Source organism: Neofelis nebulosa, chromosome 1 (genome assembly GCF_028018385.1).
Source record: "Neofelis nebulosa isolate mNeoNeb1 chromosome 1, mNeoNeb1.pri, whole genome shotgun sequence".
Taxonomy (NCBI): Eukaryota; Metazoa; Chordata; class Mammalia; order Carnivora; family Felidae; genus Neofelis; species Neofelis nebulosa.
Window position 1 is genome coordinate 156371040 of NC_080782.1, and position 21125 is coordinate 156392164.

Here is a 21125-nt window from a genome sequence, read left to right on the forward strand (position 1 = left end):
ATTTCCTAGGTGTTTAAAATGATTTGATGTTGACTGAGCTGTGTTTGAGGGACTGAGACTAGCCCAGGTTCCCCTTACTACACCACCATCTTAACTCCTCCCCCCTTATAAAATTAGAATTTAAATCAATGGGAAAATATAAATATTTTAATAAATGATGCAAACCATTGCTTAAGGGGGAAAAACCAGATACCTATCTTACACTAGTTATAAAAATGAATTCCAGAAGGATATACTTGTATTAGGAAAATAATTTTATCAAGGAAATACAAAGTCTACAAATCTAGCCCTCTGGATAAACACAAAGCTGATTATTCCTAAACAGCTTGCTAGTGTTAAAGTGAAATAACTATGATTAAAATCTCTTTCATCATATTGATACCATACTTACACACTATTGTCTCATCTTATGTTAAAATCAATAGTATACAATTATAAAATCTTTTTACTATTCATGAAAGTTTCTCTAAAGTTTTTGGTTCTATTTGATTTTCCTAACTAGGACTCATCTATCACCCACAGGAAATTTTTTATTTGAATAAAAAGGGGCCCATTATTTGAAATAAGTAACAGTATAATCTATAGATTTACAAACATCTATAATTACCAATATAAATATTAATTTATGTTACATGTAGGTATCACAGAAGACAATAAAAAGATAACTGTAATGGAGGTCGGTAGAAAATACAAGACCAAATCATTAGCGATTCAGGTGTTGTTTTTCCAACACAAATAAAACACAAGTGCTCTATCTGCTTTATGAAATTAGCTGTAAACATTTCATTATAAACCAAACATCCACAGGGCTCCCTCTGTCCATTCTGCATCACCGAATGTGGTACTCCCTGAAACACTTGGCATGGACACCCTTCTGGCATTTCTCGCAGCGGGTGTTGGTCTGCGAGTGGCAAAGGGCACACCGAGTCCTCTTGTCCTGGTGGACGATCCAGTGACCAATCATGTCAAAGCGGCTCTCAGTTTCCAGCCGTCTGCTTCGCCTCCCTTGGGAGGACATGTCAGCATTGCTCTCTAGGTACACACAGGCCACATATCTCCGGAAGGCCAGGAGGTCTACCTGGGCATCATGGCTGCAGATCCTGTGTAGTTGCCAAGCATTATTGAGGGCAGCATCAATGACATAGCCAATGAAGCTTGAGTACCACTTCATGCCCCGGATCTTTACCTTGTATTTGGCAATATTCTGGTCCATCCGGCTGACACCCCCCACTTTCTCCTGGTACAGCTTCACCAGGGATGGTTGATGGACTTGGGTCCGTGTTTTGGCTATTCCTGAATGATGGCTGGTCAGCTCCACTGGCTCTATGCCCACAGCATTAGAGCAGATGTTAACCACATTGCTATCATGCCAGCGGCACACGATAATCTCCTCACTCTCATCAACTTTATAATCAAATGAACCCCTCTTCATTTTCTTAAGTTCTTTGGGATCTTTGAGGGGACATCGCTCAGTCCTGTATTCACGAACAGTTCCTGTGGCCTTCACCCCCTTTTTCCTCAAAATGGACATGAGTTTGACACTTGTAAAAACCTTGTCAAAAAATATGTGGTATGGCAAACAGCCACGCTCCTGAAGAGCATCCACAAATTTTACCACCATACTACCTCCTAAGTCTAAGCCCCTGTCTGACTTGGTGAACAGTGTGCCCTGTGAGGGCTCAAACCACACCAGATAGCCCCTGCTGGTTGTCCCACACCAGATCTTGTAGCCCAGACGCATGGGTTTCCCTGCTGGCAGCTGTTTGGATCCCCGGTGTCCAAAGTATTCACACATGGATTCACCAAAGCTGTAGAACTCTTCCAAGGGTGCGTGCTTCTGGAAATTGCAATTCATTCGGACAATGAGAGGCCTGACCTTGGCAAACCTATCACTTTCATCCAGCTCATTATTATCTGCAAAATGCAGGTATGAAAAGATCAGTTCAAATCTGTCCCTTCTAATTGCATCAGCCACAAGATGATGATGTGAATCAGGAGAAGTTTCCCAAAACATCCTTCTCCTTGGATAGGATATATACCCACTTAAAATCAAAATTCCCAAAACACACTTTAATTCCTGGGCTGTGAGCCCAAGGTTGACATTTTTTTGCCAAGCATAACGATTGGTTTCATTAACAATAAAATTAATAGTTCCTTCATCAAAAAACAACTCAAATAGGCCTACAGGACTCAGTTCCTGGCTTTTGAGATCCTCTATATGGGGATCTGATGGAGTCCAGCTGCGGAAGTTGGGTTGGATATCTCTTTTGATCCAAACACGCTGAGGTTCCACTACTGCCTTCTGCCTCTTCATGGCTGGTGGTGGCTGCAGGTCGTCATCCTCCTCCTCAGTGCCAGAGTCCTCAGGTACAACAGAGGCATGCAGCACACTACCGGGCACATGGGAGCCTCGCTGGCCATCTTCATCACCTGAGTCCTCATCAGTGAAATCCCCTGAGGCATTGTCAGGTGGTGCAATGAAGATCTCTTCCCTGCGGTGGCTAGGACTCTCCTCCTCCAATGCATTCAGAACCTCAAGTAGCTTCATGGACTTGAGCTTTGAACTGGCATCTCTCCCAACAGTGGGATTGCTGCAATGACAGGAAACGAAACAAAGCGAGGTCACGCAGGAGACAGTGTTTCAGCAGAAAACTCTGTTGAAGCATCACCTGAGAGGAGGGCGCTCCCACTGCAGACCACCTGAGCTTGAACCGCATTTTGGAACCAGTACCACCAGGCACAGTACCAGGTAAGGGAATTTTCCTAACATAGGTTACTCTTTCAAGTGCAAAAATATTTTAATGATAGGAGGCATTCTAAAGAGAAGTTCCAGGGGGAGGAGGTAAGATAGAGGAGAAATAGGGGAACCCTGAGCTTTCTCATCCCCCAAACATAGCTCTACCGAGGTCACATCACTTGGAACACCCAGGAAATCGATCTGCAGAGTGGCAGAAGGACCTGCATGGTTGGAGGGAGACAGGGTGGCAGGTGTGAGGCACATGGATATGAATTGGTGGAAAGAAAAATAGCAGTGCTGCAGAGGGGGAGGAAACCCTTTCTGGTAAGAGAAAAGAAGGGAGGGAAAGAGAGAGGTGTTGACAGAGTATAGCACTGGGTTCACACAAGAGGAAAATCTCTCTAGACCACAGAGTGGGGTGCAAGAAGTACTGAGCATTACAGGTTTTTGTTATGTTTTGTAGTTTGCAAACAGCGTGTGGAGTTCAACCCTGAAGTTTTGGAAGTGTGTGACTCTCTAGCAGAGAGCTGTAGTGTGTGGTCATGGGGGGAAGGAAGGAGCTGGCCCCAGAGTGCATAGCCTGGTGTAGGGACCTTCAAGGCACACTGGGAGAGAACATTCCCCTTCCTGGAGTACTTTTGGAAGAGGTTTATTGCCTCTCCAAGGACAAAAGAACCTATAGGTGCCAGCTAATGGCGTTTCATCAGTAGGGGACAGAGGTACAGCAGATAGCATATGACCTTGTTGCTGCTTTCAGTGGTGCTACACTATACACTCCACACAACATGCTGGTGAGGAACTATTCTTCTGGGACAAAAACCATCTGACACAGCACGCAGAGGCTCTACTCCAGAGGAGGGAAGCAGGTCCATGTAGTGCTTTGCCCATTAAGTTTTCAAGTTTTGTATTCCAGCTGCACACCAAGGAAAAACTCAAGAAAGCTGTGGTGCAGGGCAAGTTGACTGCCCTTACTATCTGTGAGGACTGCCTGAATGGTGGGGGATGTGAGATTCTTTCTGGGGACAAAGATTGGGGTGGCGTCATTTTCCCCCAACACCAACACAGTGGGACTTCTGAGACCAACACAGCAGCCCCCAGCAGAGGTGGGACCCGGTTACACCACAACCTGCCTCAAAGTGCCTGGTAACTGCTTATTTACTGGAGTAAGACTGACTCTGAGCCATTTCAGTCAGTCTCTCACGCAGAAGACCACCATAGGCAGCACCCTGCATGTACCAACTGTACTGAAAATTGAATGCTTCAAAATGACACATGTAGTTCTGGTGGAAACAGGACCAGGTTTACTTTTTTTCTACCACAGGGCCCCCCCGCCCATTTCCCCATTTGTTTGTTTTTCTTTCTTTCTTTTTTCTTCTAGAATCAGGCTCATACTGTTTTATATGTTTGTTAGTTTGCTATTTTCATTTCCTTTCTCCTTTTTGGGAGGGTCAAGCTTCTTTTTTCTTTTATTTGTCTTTTATTGTTTTAGCTTTCTTTCTCTTTGAGTTCAGCTTATAGTTTTTTGATTGGTGTTTTTTGTTCCTTTTCCCTTTCTTCGTTTAGAGGATCAGGTTTTTTATTGTTTGTTTGTTTGTTTTGTTTGTGTTTTTATTTTCCAGGCTTATTTTAATGAACAAATCAAAGCAAACCCAGCTAAAGGTCCAAACACTCTCCACTGTAAGAAAGGAGGAGCTCTATGGATGAATGGATAAAGAAGATGTGGAGTATTACTCGGCAATCAAAAAGAATGAAATCTTGTCATTTGCAACTACATGGATAGAACTAGAAGGGGTTATGAGCAAATCACAGCAGAAAACTTTCCTAACCTGGGGAAAGACACAGACATCAAAATCCAGGAATCACAGAGGGCCCCCATTAGATTCAACAAAAACTGACCATCAACAAGGCATATCATAGTCAAATTCACAAAATACTCAGGCAAGGAAAGAATCATGAAAGCAGCAAGGGAGAAAAAGTCCCTAAATTACAAGGGAAGACAGATCAGGTTTGCAGGAGACCTATCCAAAGAAACTTGGCAGGCCAAAAAGGCGTGGCAGGATATGTTCAATGTGCTGATTCAGAAAAATATGCAGCCAAGAATTCTTTATCCAGCAAGGCTGTCATTCAAAATAGAAGGAGAGATAAAAAGTTTCCCAGACAAACAAAAATTAAAGGAGTTTGTGAGCACTAAACCAGCCCTGGAAGAAATTTTAAGGGGGATTCTCTGAGGGGAGAAAGATGAAATAATAAACAAACAAACAAAAAAAGGCAACAAAGACTAGAAAGGACCAGAGAACGCCACCAGAAACTCCAACTCTGCAACCAACATAATGGCAATAAGTTCATACCTTTCAGTTATCACTCTAAATGTCAACGGACTCAGTGCTCCAATCAAAAGACACAGGGTAACAGAATGTATAAGAAAACAAGATCCATGTATATTCTGTTTACAAGAGACCTACTTTAGACTTAAAGACACCTTCAGATTGAAAGTAAGGGGATGGAGAGCCATCTATCATGTTAATGGTCCACAAAATAAAGCCGGAGTAGCCATACTTATATCAGACAATCTAGACTTTAAACTAAAGACTGTATCAAGAGATGAAGAAGGGCATTATATCATAATCAAGGGGTCTATCCACCAAGAAGACCTAACCATTGTAAACATTTATGCTCCAAATGTGAAAGTGCCCAAATATATAAATCAATTAATCACAAACATAAAGAAACTCATTGATAGTAATACCATAATAGTAGGGGACTTCAACACCCCACTCACAGCAATGGACAGATCATCTAATCAAAACATCAACAAGGAAACAATGGCTTTGAATCACACACTGGACCAGATAAATGGACTTAATAGATATATTCAGAACATTTCATCCTAGAGCAGAAGAATATACATTCATCTCCAGTGCACATGGAACGTTTCTCCAGAATAGACCACATACTGGGACACAAATCAGCCCTCAACAAGTACAAAAGTATTGAGATCATACTATGCATATTTTCAGACCACAATGCTATGAAACTTGAAATCAACCACAAGAAAAAATTTGGAAAGGTAACAAATACTTGGAGACTAAATAACATCCTACTAAAGAATGAACGGGCTAAGAAGTTAAAGAGAAAATTAAAAAGTTCACGGAAGCCAATGAAAATGATAACACCACAACCCAGAACCTCTGGGACTCAGCAAAGGTGGTCATAAGAGGAAAGTATATAGCAATCCAGGCCTTCCTAAAGAAGGAAGAAAGGTCTCAGATACAAAACCTAACTTTACGCCTTAAAGAGCTGGAAAAACAACAGCAAATAAAACCCAAAACGAGCTGAAGACAGGAAATAACAAAGATTAGAGCAGAAATCAATGCTATGGAAACCAAAAAAACAGTAGAACAGAACAATGAAACCAGAAGCTGGTTCTTTGAAAGAATTAACAAAATTGATAAACCACTAGCCAGTTTGATCAAAAAGAAAAAGGAAAGGACCCAAATAAATATAATCAAGAATGAAACAGGAGAGATCACAACCAACACAGCAGAAATAAAAACAATACTAAGAGAATATTATGAGAAATTATATGCCAATAAAATGGGCAACCTGGAAGAAATGGACAAATTCCTAGAAACATATACACAACCAAAACTGAAACAGGAAGAAACAGAAAATTTGAACAGACCCATAACCAATAAGGAAATCGAATGAGTAATCAAAAATCTCCTAAAAAACAAGAGTCCAGGGCCAGATGGCTTCCAGGGGAATTCTACCAAACATTTAAGGAAGAGTTAACACCTATTCTTTTGAAGCTGTTCCAAAAAATAGGAATGGAAGGAAAACTTCCAAATTCTTTCTATGAAGCCAGCATTACCTTGATTCCAAAATGAGACAGAGGTCCCACTAAAAAGGAGAACTAACTATAGACCAATTTCCCTGATGAACATGGATGCAAAAATCCTCAACAAGATATTAGCCAACCAGATCCAACAATACATTAAACAAATTATTCACCATGACCAAGCGGGATTTATACCTGGGATGCAGGGCTGGTTCAATATCCGCAAAACAATTAACGTGATTCATCACATCAATTAAAGAAAGGAAAGAACCATATGATCCTTTCAATAGATGCAGAGAAGGCATTTGACAAAATACAGCATCCTTTCTTTATAAAAACCCTCAAGAAATTAGGGATAGAAGGAGCATATCTCGAGATCATAAAAGTCATATATGAATGACCCAACGGTAATATCATTCTCAATGGGGAAAAACTGAGAGCTTTCCCCCTAAGGTCAGGAACAAGACAGGCATGTCCACTCTTGCCACTGTTATTCAACATACTATTGGAAATCTTAGCCTCTGCAATCAGACAACACAAAGAAATAAACCACATCTAAATCAGCCAGGAGGAGGTCAAACTTTCACTCTTTGCAGATGACATGATACTCTATATGAAAAACCCAAAAGATTCCACCAAAAAAATGCTAGAATTAATTCATGAATTCAGCAAAGTTGCAGGATATAAAAATCAATGCACAGAAATCGGGTGCATTCCTATACACCAACAATGAAGCGACAGAAAGAGTAATCAAGGAATCAATCCCATTTACAGTTGCAACAAAAAACATAAAATACCTAGGAATAAATCTAACCAAAGAGGTGAAAAATCTATACACTGAAAACTATAGAAAGCTTATGAAAGAAATTGAAGATGACACAAAAAAAACATAGAAAAAGACTTCATGCTCCTGGATAGTAAGAACAAATATTGTTAAAATGTCAATATTACCCAAAGTAATCTACACAGTCAATGCAATCCCTATCAAAACAACACCAGCATTCTTCACAGAGCTAGAACAAATAATCCTAAAATTTGTATGGAACCAGGAAAGACCCTGAATAGCCAAAGCAATCTTGAAAAAGAAAACCAAAGCAGGATGCATCACAATCCCAGACTTCAAGCTATACTATAAAGCTGTAATCATCAAGACAGTATGGTACTGGCACAAGAACAGACACTCAGATCAATCCAACAGAATAGAGAACCCAGAAATGGACCCACAAACGTATGGCCAACTAATGTTGGACAAAGCAGGAAAGACTATCCAATGGAATAAAGACAGTCTCTTCAGCAAGTGGTGCTGGAAAAACTGGACAGCGACATGCAGAAGAATGAACCTGGACCATTTTCTTACACCATACACAAAAATAAACTCAAAATAGATGAAAGACCTCAATGTAAGACAAGAAGCCATCAAAGTTCTCGAGGAGAAAGCAGGCAAAAACCTCTTTGATCTTGGCTGCAGCAACTTCTTACTCAACACGTCTCTGGAGGCAAGGGAAACAAAAGCAAAAATCAACTACTGGGACCTCATCAAAATAAAAATCTTCTGCATAGCGAAGGAAACAATCAGCAAAACTAAAAGGCAACCGACAGAATGGGAGAAGATATTTGCAAACGACATATCAGATAAAGGGTTAGTTGCAAAATCTCTAAAGAACTTATCAACAACACCCAAAAAAACAAATAATTCAGTGAAGAAATGGGCAAAAGGTATGAATAGACATTTCTCCAAAGAAGACATCCAGATGGCCAACCAACACATGAAAAAATGCTTAACGTCACTCATCATCAGGGAAATAGAAATCAAAACCACCATGAGATACCACCTCACCCCTGTCAGAATGGCTAACATTAACAATTCAGGCAACAACAGATGTTGGCAAGGATGTAAAGAAAGAGGATCTCTTTCCACTGCTGGTAGGAATGCAAGCTGGTGCAGCCACTCTGGAAAAGTGTGGAGATTCCTCAAAAAATTAAAAATAGAACTACCCTATGACCCAGCAATTGCACTACTAGGTATTTATGCAAGGGATACAGGTATGCTGTTTCAAAGAGACCCATGCACCCCAATGTTTATAGCAGTACTATCAACAATAGCCAAAGAATGGAAAGAGCCCAAATGTCCACACACGGATGAATGGATAAAGAAGATGTGGTATATGTATATATACACAATGGAATATTACTAGGCAATCAAAAGGAATGAAATCTTGCCATTTGCATCTACATGGATGGAACTAGAGGGTATTATGCTAAGCAAAATTAGTCAGAGAAAGACAAATATCATATGACTTCACTCATATGAGGACTTTAAGACACAGAACAGATGGACACAAGGGAAGGAAGCAAATATCATATAAAAACAGGGAGGGGGACAAAACATAAAAGACTCTTAAATATGGAGAACAAACTGAGGGTTATTGGAGGGGTTGGGAGGGGGGATGGGCTAAATGGGCAAGGGGCATTAAGGAATCTACTCCTGAAATTATTGTTGCACTATATGCTAACTAATTTGAATGTAAATTAAAAAAATAAAATAAATTAAAAAAGAAGATGTGGTGTATATGTATACATATATATACATACATACATACATACATACAATGGAATATTAGCATCAAAAGGAATGAAATCTTGCCATTTCCAATGACGTAGATGGAGCTAGAATATATTTTGCTAAACAAAATAAGTCAATCAGAGAAAACAAACATCATATGATTCCACTTATATGTGGAATGTACGAAACAAAACAGATGAACATATGGGAATGGAGGGAAGAAGGAGAAGAAAAGAAACCACAAGAGACTTAACAACAGAGAACAAACAGGGCTGATGGTGGGAGATAGGCTAAATTGGTGTTGGGTATTAAGGAGGGCACTTGTGATGAGCACTGGGTGTTATGTGTAAGTGATAAATCACTAAATTCTACTTCTGATACACCTATATGTTAACTAACTTGAATTTAAATAAAATCTTGGGGAAAAAAATGCCAACTTTGTAAATCACTGAATTCTAGTTCTGAAACCAATACTGGACTGTATATTAACTAACTATATTTAAATAAAAAGTAGGTAACAACAACAAAGAGATGTTACATACCTCCTTCCTTCTTAATGTGTCTTGAATACAGAATTCCCTTTACTGATAAATGACAGGTGCCACTGTCATTACCCAAATGACAGTAACCACCAAAAAGGAAGCCTAGACTGCTGAAGTGACATCCACTGATATCTTCTGATTCATTGGCCCCAGCAGCTCTACTTTCATGCTTCGGTCTTACCTTTGTCTTCCCTTTCCCTTATTAATTTGGCAAATACAAGGTTCCTCCCTCCCAAATTCCCAAGCTCTCCCTACTTGACCTCTTACTACCCAATATCAGGACCTGAACAGATTCAGACAAATTTTCAGATGGTTCCCTCAGTATCAGACATCTTACTATACACTAGCTGCAATTCAGAAGCCAAACAGATTTAGAAAACATGGAAACCCCGTCTATCCTAACTTTCCCTGTGCACTAGGATCTAAATGGATGACAAGAGATACCTATATTTAATGAGCACCAACCACGAGCAGGCACTTCCCAGCAACTGACAATGGACACACTCCGCTCCTGACCTGCACAGCACTTGTCTACCTGGAGGTGAAAGATGACAGTTCAGCACACAAGTAGCTATGCAAGATGGGGGCCATCCTGGACAATGGGCAGAGAATGTAGCGAAGGAGTAGGACTGGGGTTACTATTTTAGATGGATGATAAGTGAAGGCTCCCAGGCAGGTGGCCTGAAAAAAGAGGGAGGGGGCCTTACAGACAGCTAGAAACAGGGTGTCCCAGGCAGAGAAAAAGAATTGTAGGCACAAGGCCCTGAGCCTGAAGGGACTTGATAACTGTGAACAGCAAGGAGGTCAGTGAGACTTCAGATGTAGTAAAGGGAGGAGAGCAGAGCACAGGCTGCCAGGACCAGGACCCACAGGGCTCTATAGGCCCTAATGAGGACATTCAGTAGGGTTCAGCTGTCACAGGAAGCCCTCTAGTAGGATGCAGAAGGGGCAGTGACACACATCACTGGCTATGAGAATGGACGGGCAAGGAAGGTGGGCTCTACTGCTGCCCTGTGTCACTCTGGCCCAACCTCCACATGAGAAGAATCTCAAACCAGAGGGAAGACACAAGCTTTACTGCAAAGGTTATTTCTCTACAGACCTACCCTTGGACTTGGGAGTTCACTGCATTAGAGATTCACTACAACCTCATTTGGTGAACACGGACTCCATCAGCCTCTGTGCTAGAGTCTACTAGGGCACAGGAGATCTGACCTCAGGGAAGGCAAGGTATTTCTCATGCTATGCCAGAAAGGGAACCCAGCTTTCAGGGATAGGAAATCTGAAGCACTTCCCATGGACCTCAGACTGAGAGGTTCTCAGGAGTCAATAGACAACTTGCCATCTTCTCAGCCTCTCCTATTTTCGAGCAGCAGATCCAGGCCTATATAGTCAGGGTTTCCACCACTCTCACTATCTAAGCTCCTGTGTGCCCCCATGCCTCCAAAAACTTTCTGTACATAGTTGTTAAGACTCCTGGAGTAGGACAGGATTTAGATGTCAGAGTAGTAGGGGGACCCTATACTTGCTTTGTCCATCAAACATAGCTAGATAAATATCAAATCCATTCCAAACACCCAAGAAATGAATGTGAGGACTGAGAAAACAAACTGCACAACTACAGGGATAAAAGAGGCCACACTGTGGAAGGGAGGAGGTGCAGAGAAGTGATTAGCGAGAAAAGAATCGTAGGTGCTGTGGGGGGTAGAGAGCCCTGATCACACAGGAAAGAGATTCAGAGACAGAGAGCACATGTGAGAAAGCATGTGCATGCAGGGCACTGCACAAGAAAAACACTTCCCCAAAACCAATGAGAAGCAAAACAATTGCGGCTGACTATTGCCAAGTTTTTCCAAGCAGTGGAACTCAAAGTCAGAAGTTTTAGAAGTCCATGCCATGACCAGAGACAGAACCTGACCAGCACAGATGTGCTTCTGTTGAGAGGGAGGGCAGAGGCCTGGGAGAAGACAGATGGTCTGCAGATACCCTGGGCCACACTGGGACAGACAGATCTCCTCCTTACAGTGCATTTGAGAGAGGTGGCACTGCCAGCGGGTGCCACTGAGCTACCCTATTCATTCCAATAGGAGCAGAGACACCTGCTGAGACCAGGTAACCTGAAAATCAGCCTTTCGCTGTGCTTTACCATACTCCAAGTGGCCGCACATTCTGTGACTGCCCTTCTGAGACAAGCAGGCACCAGCCACAGTGTAGTGAGACCCCACCCCAGATGATTAGTGCAGGGCCAACCATGCCAGATCCCTTTGGAGTTCTGAAACTCAGCACAGGTTGTGTCCAGCACAGGACCATGATGCTGGGTGGGCAAAAGGCTCAGACACAGAATGGGTAAAGGCAGAGAGATCTGAGGGATTCCTGGGACACAGGAGGGGAGATTGTTCGATCTTCAGTGAGGGTTTCCTGAACATCAGTGGGCGCAAATGCCCCTCTGCAGGAAGACAGTGGGCTGAAACTATATTAATTCCCCACCTATCAGCACAGACAGACTTAAGTGAGAAACACAGCACACACGGTAGAGGCCTGAGCCACTTACACCAAGACCCGCCCCTGTAGGCTCTGCAGGTGCTTTTTCATGAGTGCAATTGTGCCTGAGAGCCAGAGCAGAAGCAGGTCCCTCTGCTAGAAGATGAGCACAAACCCCTTGCACCTACCAAGTCTACTGACAATGGAGTGATGCAAAACTTCAGCTCTAGTGGAAAATGGATCTGGCCTTTTGAACAAGCAGACCAAAACACACCGAGTTAAAACTCACCACACACTGGGCAAGGTCCAAACACAACCCAGTACAGACAAGGTGAAACTGCAGAGGACTGACGTGAGGGAAAGAGCAGTTAAAACACAAAAGCAGAGTGTACAAACTGCACACCAGAAACACTTCCTGGAGCGCCAAGCCGGGGTCAGTATATAGCATCTTCTTAATATAGCCTTTACTCTCAGAAGCAGGAAATATAACAGGCTTTCCTAACACAGAGAAAACAGAGACTAAAGCAAAGTGCCAAGATGGAGAAATGGATCACAAAACAAAAAATAAGAAAAGGTCATAGCCAGAGATCTAATCAAAATAGATATAAGTAATATGCCTGTACCAGGATTTAAAACAACAATCATAAGGATATAGCTGGGCTTGAGAAAAGCATAGAAGACACCAAGGAGTCTCTTAACACAGAGATAAAAGATCTAAAAACTAGTCAGACAGTAATAAAAAATGCTATAACTGAGATGTGAAACCGATTCTAAGAAATGACCATGAGAATGGAAGAAGCAGAGGAATGAGTAAGTGATATGTAAGATAAAATTATGGAAGATAATAAAGCTGAGAAGAATAGGGAAAGAAAACATTAGATCAGAATGTAGACAATAGGGAACTCAGCAACTCCATAAGACTTAATAACATTTGTATCACAGGAGTGCCAGAAGAAGAGAGGAAAACAGGGGCAGAAACTTATTTGAGCAAATTATTGTGGAAAATGTCCCTAATCTGGGGAAGGAAACAAACATTCAAGTCAAGGACACACAGAGAACTCCCACCATAATCAACAAAAGCAGGGCAACACGAAGACATATTGTAGTAAAATTTGCAGAATACAGAGTTAAGGAAAAAATCCCGAGAGCAGCAAGGAAAAAGAAATCCCTAAGTCATAAGGGAAGACAAATAAGGTTAGCATACTTATCAGCAGAAACTTGGCAGGCTAGAAGGGAGTGGCATGATATATTCAAAGTGAATGGGAAAAATATGCAGCCAAGAATACTTTATCCAGCAATGCTGCCATTTAGAATAGAAGGAGAGATAAAGAGTTTCCCAGACAGGTTGGAGTTAAGATGGCAGAGCAGTAAGGGGACCCTGAGCTTGTCTTGTCCCTGAAACACAGCTAGATCAGCATCAAACCATTTTGAACACTTAGGAAATTGATCTGAGAATTATTGCAACAATCTGCATAATTTGAATCAGAGAACTTAGCAGGTACATGGTGTGGAGAGGTGAACTGGGGGGAGAAAAGCTGCGGAGCCGTAGAGGGTAGGAAGCCATTTTTGCAGAGAGAGGACTGGGGAGAAGGCAGCACATCAGGATCATGCAAGAAAAGCACTGCCCCCAAAAGTAGCTGGAGAGAAAGAAAGAAAGAGTGAAAACACTCGCATGGGACAAGAAATCTGTTCACAAAAACCACTGATGGAAGAAAGGAGGGGATTTCAATACCACCAGGATTCTATACATAGCTATATTCTATAATAGGACAGAATCTGAAGTTTTGGAGCTCAGTGCTTGGCGGTGCTCTGGTGAGTAAGTCAGGTGAATCCCCAGGAGCAGGAAGCATGGTTTGACGGGTCCATGTGCCACCTGGGGAAAAGTGGTTCTTCTGATTGGAGTGTACTTGGTACAGGCCATAGGCTTCCCCATGGGCAAAATTCCTGGCTTATCCCAGAGAGCTACCATGTAGCTGTAGTACTGAAACAAAGATGCCAGAGTGCACCATGACCTGTACAGGGTATGTGCTGTGATTCACCATAAACTCTGAGCCTCTGCTGCTGTGGGATCGTGCGAATGTTTTCTGTGGACACCCTTCCCCAAAGCATTAGCATGGGTCCAAGCTACAGGGATCTCTGAAGTAAGGGGTTTTGAAACACAGCTCTGTGTGAGATAAAACTCGGGAGGGAGGTGCCACCTGGAAGGGACACAGCTTGAACACAGACAGGGTGAAGGCAGGGAGCAGATAGAGGCCTGAGACCAAGGAGAGGCACTTGAATGCGTGTCCACAAGGGCAAAAATTCCCACATCAGACACTAGAGAGCTCTGTGAAGTCATTCTCACCACTAACAAGCATACATGCATGGATGCACTCCTTGATCGACACATATAAGCTAAGCAGTGCCACCAAATGGAGAACAGAAACAGTTACCCCACGCCCCACCCAGCTGTGCCCTCTAGGCACATGCCCCAGAAGACCAGGACAAATCCTTCCACTTACTTAGTCTATGAATTATAGTGTCTGACGAAGATTTCATTCTAGGGGAAAATGAATGTACTTCATTCAGGTTTCATTCTGTTTGCTTCTTCATTTGTTTGTTCGTTTTCTTTCCTTCTGTTTTTGCTTATCTTTTTTTTCCCTTCATTCTTTTCTCTTTCTTGGATACAGAAAAAGCAATTTTTTATTTTTTTTATTTTCCTTATTTTATTCTATTACTTAAGAACTGTATTTTTCAATTTAAAATTTTGTTTATAGGGGCGCCTGGGTGGCTCAGTCAGTTGAGCATCCAGTTTTGACTCAGGTCATGATCTCACGGTTTGTGAGTTCGAGCCCCATGTCAGGCTCCATGCTGACAGGTCAGAGCCTGGAGCCTGCTTCCAATTCTGTGTCTCCCTCTCTCTCTGCTCCTCCCCCAGTCATGCTCTTTCTCTCTCTCAAAAATAAATAAACATTAAAATTTTTTTTTAAATTTTGTTTATAGTTTTTTGTTTTCCTTTTTTTTCTCTCTTTTCTATCAACCTCTCAACAAGCACAAAGAAACACACCTAGGGGCACCTGGGTGGCTCAGTTGGTTAAGTGTCTGACTTCAGCTGAGGTCATGATCTCACAGCTCGTGAGTTCGAGCCCTGAATCAGGCTCTGTGCTGACAGCTCAGAGCCTGGAGCCTGCTTCAAGTTCTGTGACTCCCTCTTCTGCCCCTCCCCTGCTCATGCTCTGTCTCTCCAAAAATAAATAAACATTAAAAAAAATTAAAAAAAGAAAAAAGAAACACACCTAGTATCTAGCTTCCATTATTTGATTTGTATTGTATTATCTTGTTTGTAATTTTTTTAATTTTAATTTTTTATTTTTTTTTTTTGCCTCCAAAATGACAAGACAGAGGAATTCACCCCAAAAGAAAGACCATGAAAAAATGATGGCCAGGGATTTAATCAACACAGATATAAGAATGATGAGTGAATTAGAATTTCAAGCCACAATTATAATAATATTAGTTGGAGTTGAAAAAAGCACAGAAGATGCCAGAGAATCCCTTTCTGCAGAGATAAAAGAATTAAAATATAGTCAGGCCAAAATTAAAAATGCTATAACCAAGATGTAATCTTGAATGGACACCTTGTTGGCAAAGATAGACAAAGCAGAGAAGAGAATCAATAATACAGAAGATAAAATTATGGAAAATAAGGAAACAGAAAAAAGAAGGAAACAAAGGCAAAAGACTATGATACAAGACTGAGAGAATATAAATTATTAAAGAGGAATACCATTTGTATTATAGGAGTCAAAGAAAATAAGGAAAGAGAAAAGGGGGCAGAAGGTTTATGTTAGCAAATTATAGCTGAAACTTTCCTAATCTGGGTAAAGATACAGACATCAAAATTCAAGAAGCACAGAGAATTCCCATTAGATTTAACAAAAACCAACATCACTACAGCATATCATAGTCAAATTCACAAAACACAGACAAGGAAAGAACCCTGAAAGCAGCAAGGAAAAAAGTCCTTAACCCACAAGGGAAGACAGATCAAGCTTGCAGTGGATATTCCACAGATACATGGCAGACCAGAAAGGAGTGGCAGTATATATTCAATGTGCTTATAGGAAAAATATGCAGCCAAGAATTCTTTATCTAGAAAGGCTGTCATTCAGAATAGAAAAAGAGATAAATAGTACCCCAAACAAAACCAGCCCTGCAAGAAATCATAAGGAGGACTTTTGAGTGGAGAAAAAACAAAACAAACAAAAATCAGACCAAAGGCAACAAAGATTAGAATGGGCCAGAGAGAACATCAACAGAAACACCAACTCTACAGGACACACAATGGCACTAAATTAATATCTTCCAATAATCACTCTAAATGTAAAAGGACTGAATGCTCTAATCAAAAGACATAGGTATCAGAATTGATTAAAAAAAACCCAAAAAAACAAACAAAAAAAAAACAACACCCATTTATATGCTGATTACAAGAGACTCATTTTAAACCTAAAGACATATGCAGATTGAATGTAAAGCGATGGAAAACCATCTATCGTGGCAATGGACATTAAAAGAAAGCCAGAATAGACATACCTATATCAGACAAACTAGATGTTAAAACAAAGACTGTAACAAGAGATGAGGAAGGGCATTATATAATAATTAAGGGGTCTATCTACAAAAAGATCTAACAGTTGTAAATATCTATGCTGCCAAGTTGGGAACAACCAAATTACAAATCAATCACAAACAGAAAGACACTCATTGATAAAAATACCATAGTAGTAGGGGACTTTAACACACAAATTACAACAATGCACAGATCATGTAAACAGAAAATCAACAAGAAAATAATCGCTTTGATTGATACAATGCACGAGATGGACTTAACAGTTATATTCAGAACATTTCATCCTAAAGTAGCAGAGCACACATTCTTTTCCAGTGCACATGTAACATTCTCCAGAAAAGATCACATATTGGGTCACAAATCAGCACTCAGCAAGTACAAAAAGATTTACATCATACCATGCATATTTTTAGACAAAAACACTATGAAACTTGAAATCAACCACAAGAAAAAATATTTGGAAAGACCACAAATATTTGGACATTAAAAAAAAAATAATAAATCCTACTAAAGAATGAATGGGTTAACCAAGAAATCAAAAAAGAAATTTAAAAACACATGGGAGCCAATGAAATGAAAACACTATTGTCCAAAACCTTTGGGATTCAACAAAGGCAGTCATAAGAGGAAAGTATATAGCAATCCAGACATTCCTAAATAAGGAAGTAAATTCTTAGATACATAACCTAACCTTATACCTAAAGAAATTGGAAAAACAACAGCAAATAAAGTCCAAAACCAGAAGAAGAGGAAAATAATAAAGATTAGGGCAGAAATCAATGATATCGAAAAAACAAAAAAAACAAAACAAAAACAGAACAGATCAATGAAACCAGGAGCCGGTTCTTTGAAAGAATTAACAAAATTGATAAACTCCTTGCCATATTTATTAAAAAGAAAAAGGAATAGGACCAAGTAAATAAAATCACGAATGAAAGAGGAGAGATCACAACCGACTCACAGAAATGAAAACTACAATAAGAGAATACTATGAAAATTATATGCCAACAAACAGGGCAATCTGGAAGATGGACCAATTTCCTAGGAACTCACAAACTACCAAAAATGAAACAGGAAGAAATAGAAAATTCAAACAGCAAAGACATTCAGTCAGTAATCAAAAATCTCCCAACAAACAAGGGTCTAAGGGTGGATGGATTCCCAAGGGAATTCTACTAAACATTTAAAGACGAGATAATACCTATTATTCTGGAGCTGTTCCAAAAAATACAAATGGAAGGAAAACTTCCAAACTCATTCTATGAAGCCAGTATTACTTTGATTCCAAAACCAGACAAAGTTCCCACTAAAAAGGGTGTCTGTAAAAGTTACAGACCAATCTCCTTGATGAACATGGATGCAAAAATTCTGAACAAGATACCAGCAAGTTGAATCCAACAATGCATTGAAAAAATTATTCACCATTATCAAGTGGGATATATTCCTGGGCTGCAGGGCTGGTTCAATATTCGCAAATCAACATCATAACACCACATTAATAAAGGATAAGAACCATAAGATCCTCTCAATTGATGCAGAAAAAGCATTTGACAAAATACAGCATCCTTTCTTGATAAAAATCCTCCAGAGAGTAGGGATAGAAGAAACATAATGCAACATAATAAAGGCCACATATGAAAGACCCACAGCTAGTATCAATCTCAATGGGGAAAAACTGACAGCTTTTCCCCTAAGGTCAGGAACATGAGAGGGATGTACACTCTCACCACTGTTGTTCAACATAGTAATGGAAGTCCTAGCCTCAGCAATCAGACAACACAAATGAAAGGCATCCAAAATGGCAAGAAAGAAGTCAAATTTTCACTCTTTGCAGATGACATGATACTCTCTCTATGTGGAAAACTCAAAAAACTCCACCAAAATACCGCTAGAACTGATACATGAATTTGGCAAAGTCACAGGATATAAAATCAATGTAGGGGCGCTTGGGTGACTCGGTCAGTTGGGCGGCCTACTACAGCTCAGGTCATGATCTCGTGGTCTGTGAGTTCGAGCCCCACATTCAGCTCTGTGCTGACAACTCAGAGCCTGAAGCCTGCTTCCAATTCTGTGTCTCTCTCTCTGCCCCTTCCCTGCTTGCTCTGTCTCTCTCTCTCTCTCTCTCTCTCTCTCAAAAATAATAAGCATTAAAAATTTTTTTTAATAAAATAAAATTAACATAAAGAAATCGATTGAATTTCTATACACCGATAATGAAGCAGAAGAAAATGAAGGGCTCAATCCCATTTACAATTATAGCAAAACCATAAAATGCATAGGAGTAAACCCAACCAAAGAAGCAAAAGATCTGTCCACTGAAAACTACAGAATGTTTATGCAAGAAATTGAAGAAAACTGAAGAAATGGAGAAACATTCCATGCTCATGGACTGGAAGAACAAATACTGTAAAAATGTCTATACTATCCAAAGCAATCTATACATTGAATGCAATCTGTATCAAAATAACTCTAGCATATTTCACAGACCTAGAACAATTTCAAAATTTGTATGGAACCAAAAAAGACCCCAGATAGCCAAAGTAATATTGAAAATGAAAACCAAAGCTGGAGGCACCACAATTTCTGATTTCATGAAGCTGTATTACAAAGCTGTAGTCATCAATACAGTATGGTACTAGCATAAAAACAGACAAAAAGATCAGTGAAACAGAGAACCCAGAAAGAGACCCAGAGATGTATGTAAAACTAATCTTTGATAAAGCAGGAAAGAATATCCAATGAAGAGACAGACTCTTCAGCAAATGGTGTTAGGAAAACTGGACAGCAACATGCAGAATACACCTGGACCACTTTCTTGTACCATATACAAAAATAAATTAAAAATGGATGAAAGACCTAAATGTGAGACAGGAAACCATCAAAATCCTAGAGGAGAATACAGGCAGCAACCTCTTTGACGCTGGCCATAGCCACTTCTTACCAGATACATCACTGGAAGCACAGAAACAAAAGTGAAAATGAACTACTGGGACTTGAAGAAGATAAATAGGTCCTGCACAGCAAAGGTAACTATCAACAAAACTAAAAGGCAACCTAGGGTACGGGAGAAGATATTTCCAAATGATATATCTGATTGATAAAGGGTTAGTATCCAAATCTATAAAGAACTTATAAACTGCAATACTCCCAAAAAAATAATCCAGTTAAAAAACTGGCAGAGGACATGAATAGAATCTTCTCCAATGAAGACATCCCAATGGCTAACAGAATCATGAAGAGATGTTCAAAACCACTCATCAAGGAAATACAAATCAAAACTACAATGAGATACCACCTCACACCTGTCAGAATGGCTAAAATTAACACAAGAAAACAACGGATATAGGAGAAGATGCAGAGAAAAGGGGAGCTCCCTTTCACTGATGGTTGGAATGCAAATTGGTACAGCCACTCTAAAAGAGATGGAGGTTCCTCAAAAGTTAAAAATAGAATTATCCTATGATCCAGCATTTGTACTACTAGGTATTTATGCAAAGAATACAAAAACACAGATTCTAAGGGGCATGTGCACCCCATATTTATAGCAACATTATCAATAATAGCCAAATTATAGGAGACCAAATGTCCATCAATTGATGGTTGATATCCATAAATGGATAAAGATGTCGTGTATACACACACACACACACACACACACACAATCGAATATTAGTTATTAAAAAGAATGAAATCTTGTCATTTGCAAATTCGTAGATGGAGGTAGAGTGTGTTAAGTGAAATAATTCAGTTAGACAAATACCTTATGATTTCACTCATATGTGGAATTAGAAAAAAAAAAAAAAGAGATGCACATAGGAGAAGGAATAAAACAAAAGGAGGGATGCAATCCATAAGAGACTCTTAACTATAGAGAACAAACTGAGGGTTGCTGGAGGGTTGGAGGTGGATGGGGAGATGGGCTAACTGGGTGATGAGCATTAAGGAGGACACTTGTGATGAGCACTAGGTGTTATCTGTGAGTGATGAATCACTAAATCCTACTACTGAAACCAATATTGCACTATATGTTAACTAACTAGAATTTAAATAAAACTTGAAACAAACAAACAAAAAGACTCCTAGAGTGGGAAGGCTTGCAGGGACTGAAGCAGCCCCCGTAGCAACCATCTTGTGGATTAAAAGATGAGGAAAGTAAATCACATTTTTAAATTTTTTTAATGCTTATTCATTTTTGAGAGACAGAGAGAGAGAGAGCGTGTGAGTGAGTGGGGGAAGGGCAGAGAGAGAAGGAAACACAGGATCTGAAGCAGGCTCTAGGCTCTGAGCTGTCAGCACAGAACCCGACGCAGGGCTCAAACCAACAAACCATGAGATTATGAGCTGAGCTGAAG

General features: G+C 40.3%; 1 protein-coding gene across 3 annotated transcripts in view; it reads right to left on the reverse strand.

Annotated features, from left to right (window-relative positions):
• Positions 1–582: 582 nt before the first annotated feature.
• The window catches only part of PGBD2 (piggyBac transposable element derived 2), a 36067-nt gene continuing 15524 nt past the window's right edge, over positions 583–21125 (reverse strand). For 2 of the 3 annotated variants that reach the window (XM_058740966.1, XM_058740955.1), the window contains one exon: positions 583–2591. In XM_058740966.1, coding sequence (XP_058596949.1) covers positions 830–2548 — 1719 coding nt within the window. In that variant the 5' untranslated portion in view covers positions 2549–2591 and the 3' untranslated portion in view covers positions 583–829. Of the gene's footprint in view, positions 2592–7969; positions 8458–21125 lie in introns of those variants that run through there. The other variant, XM_058740950.1, reaches the window with a different exon arrangement.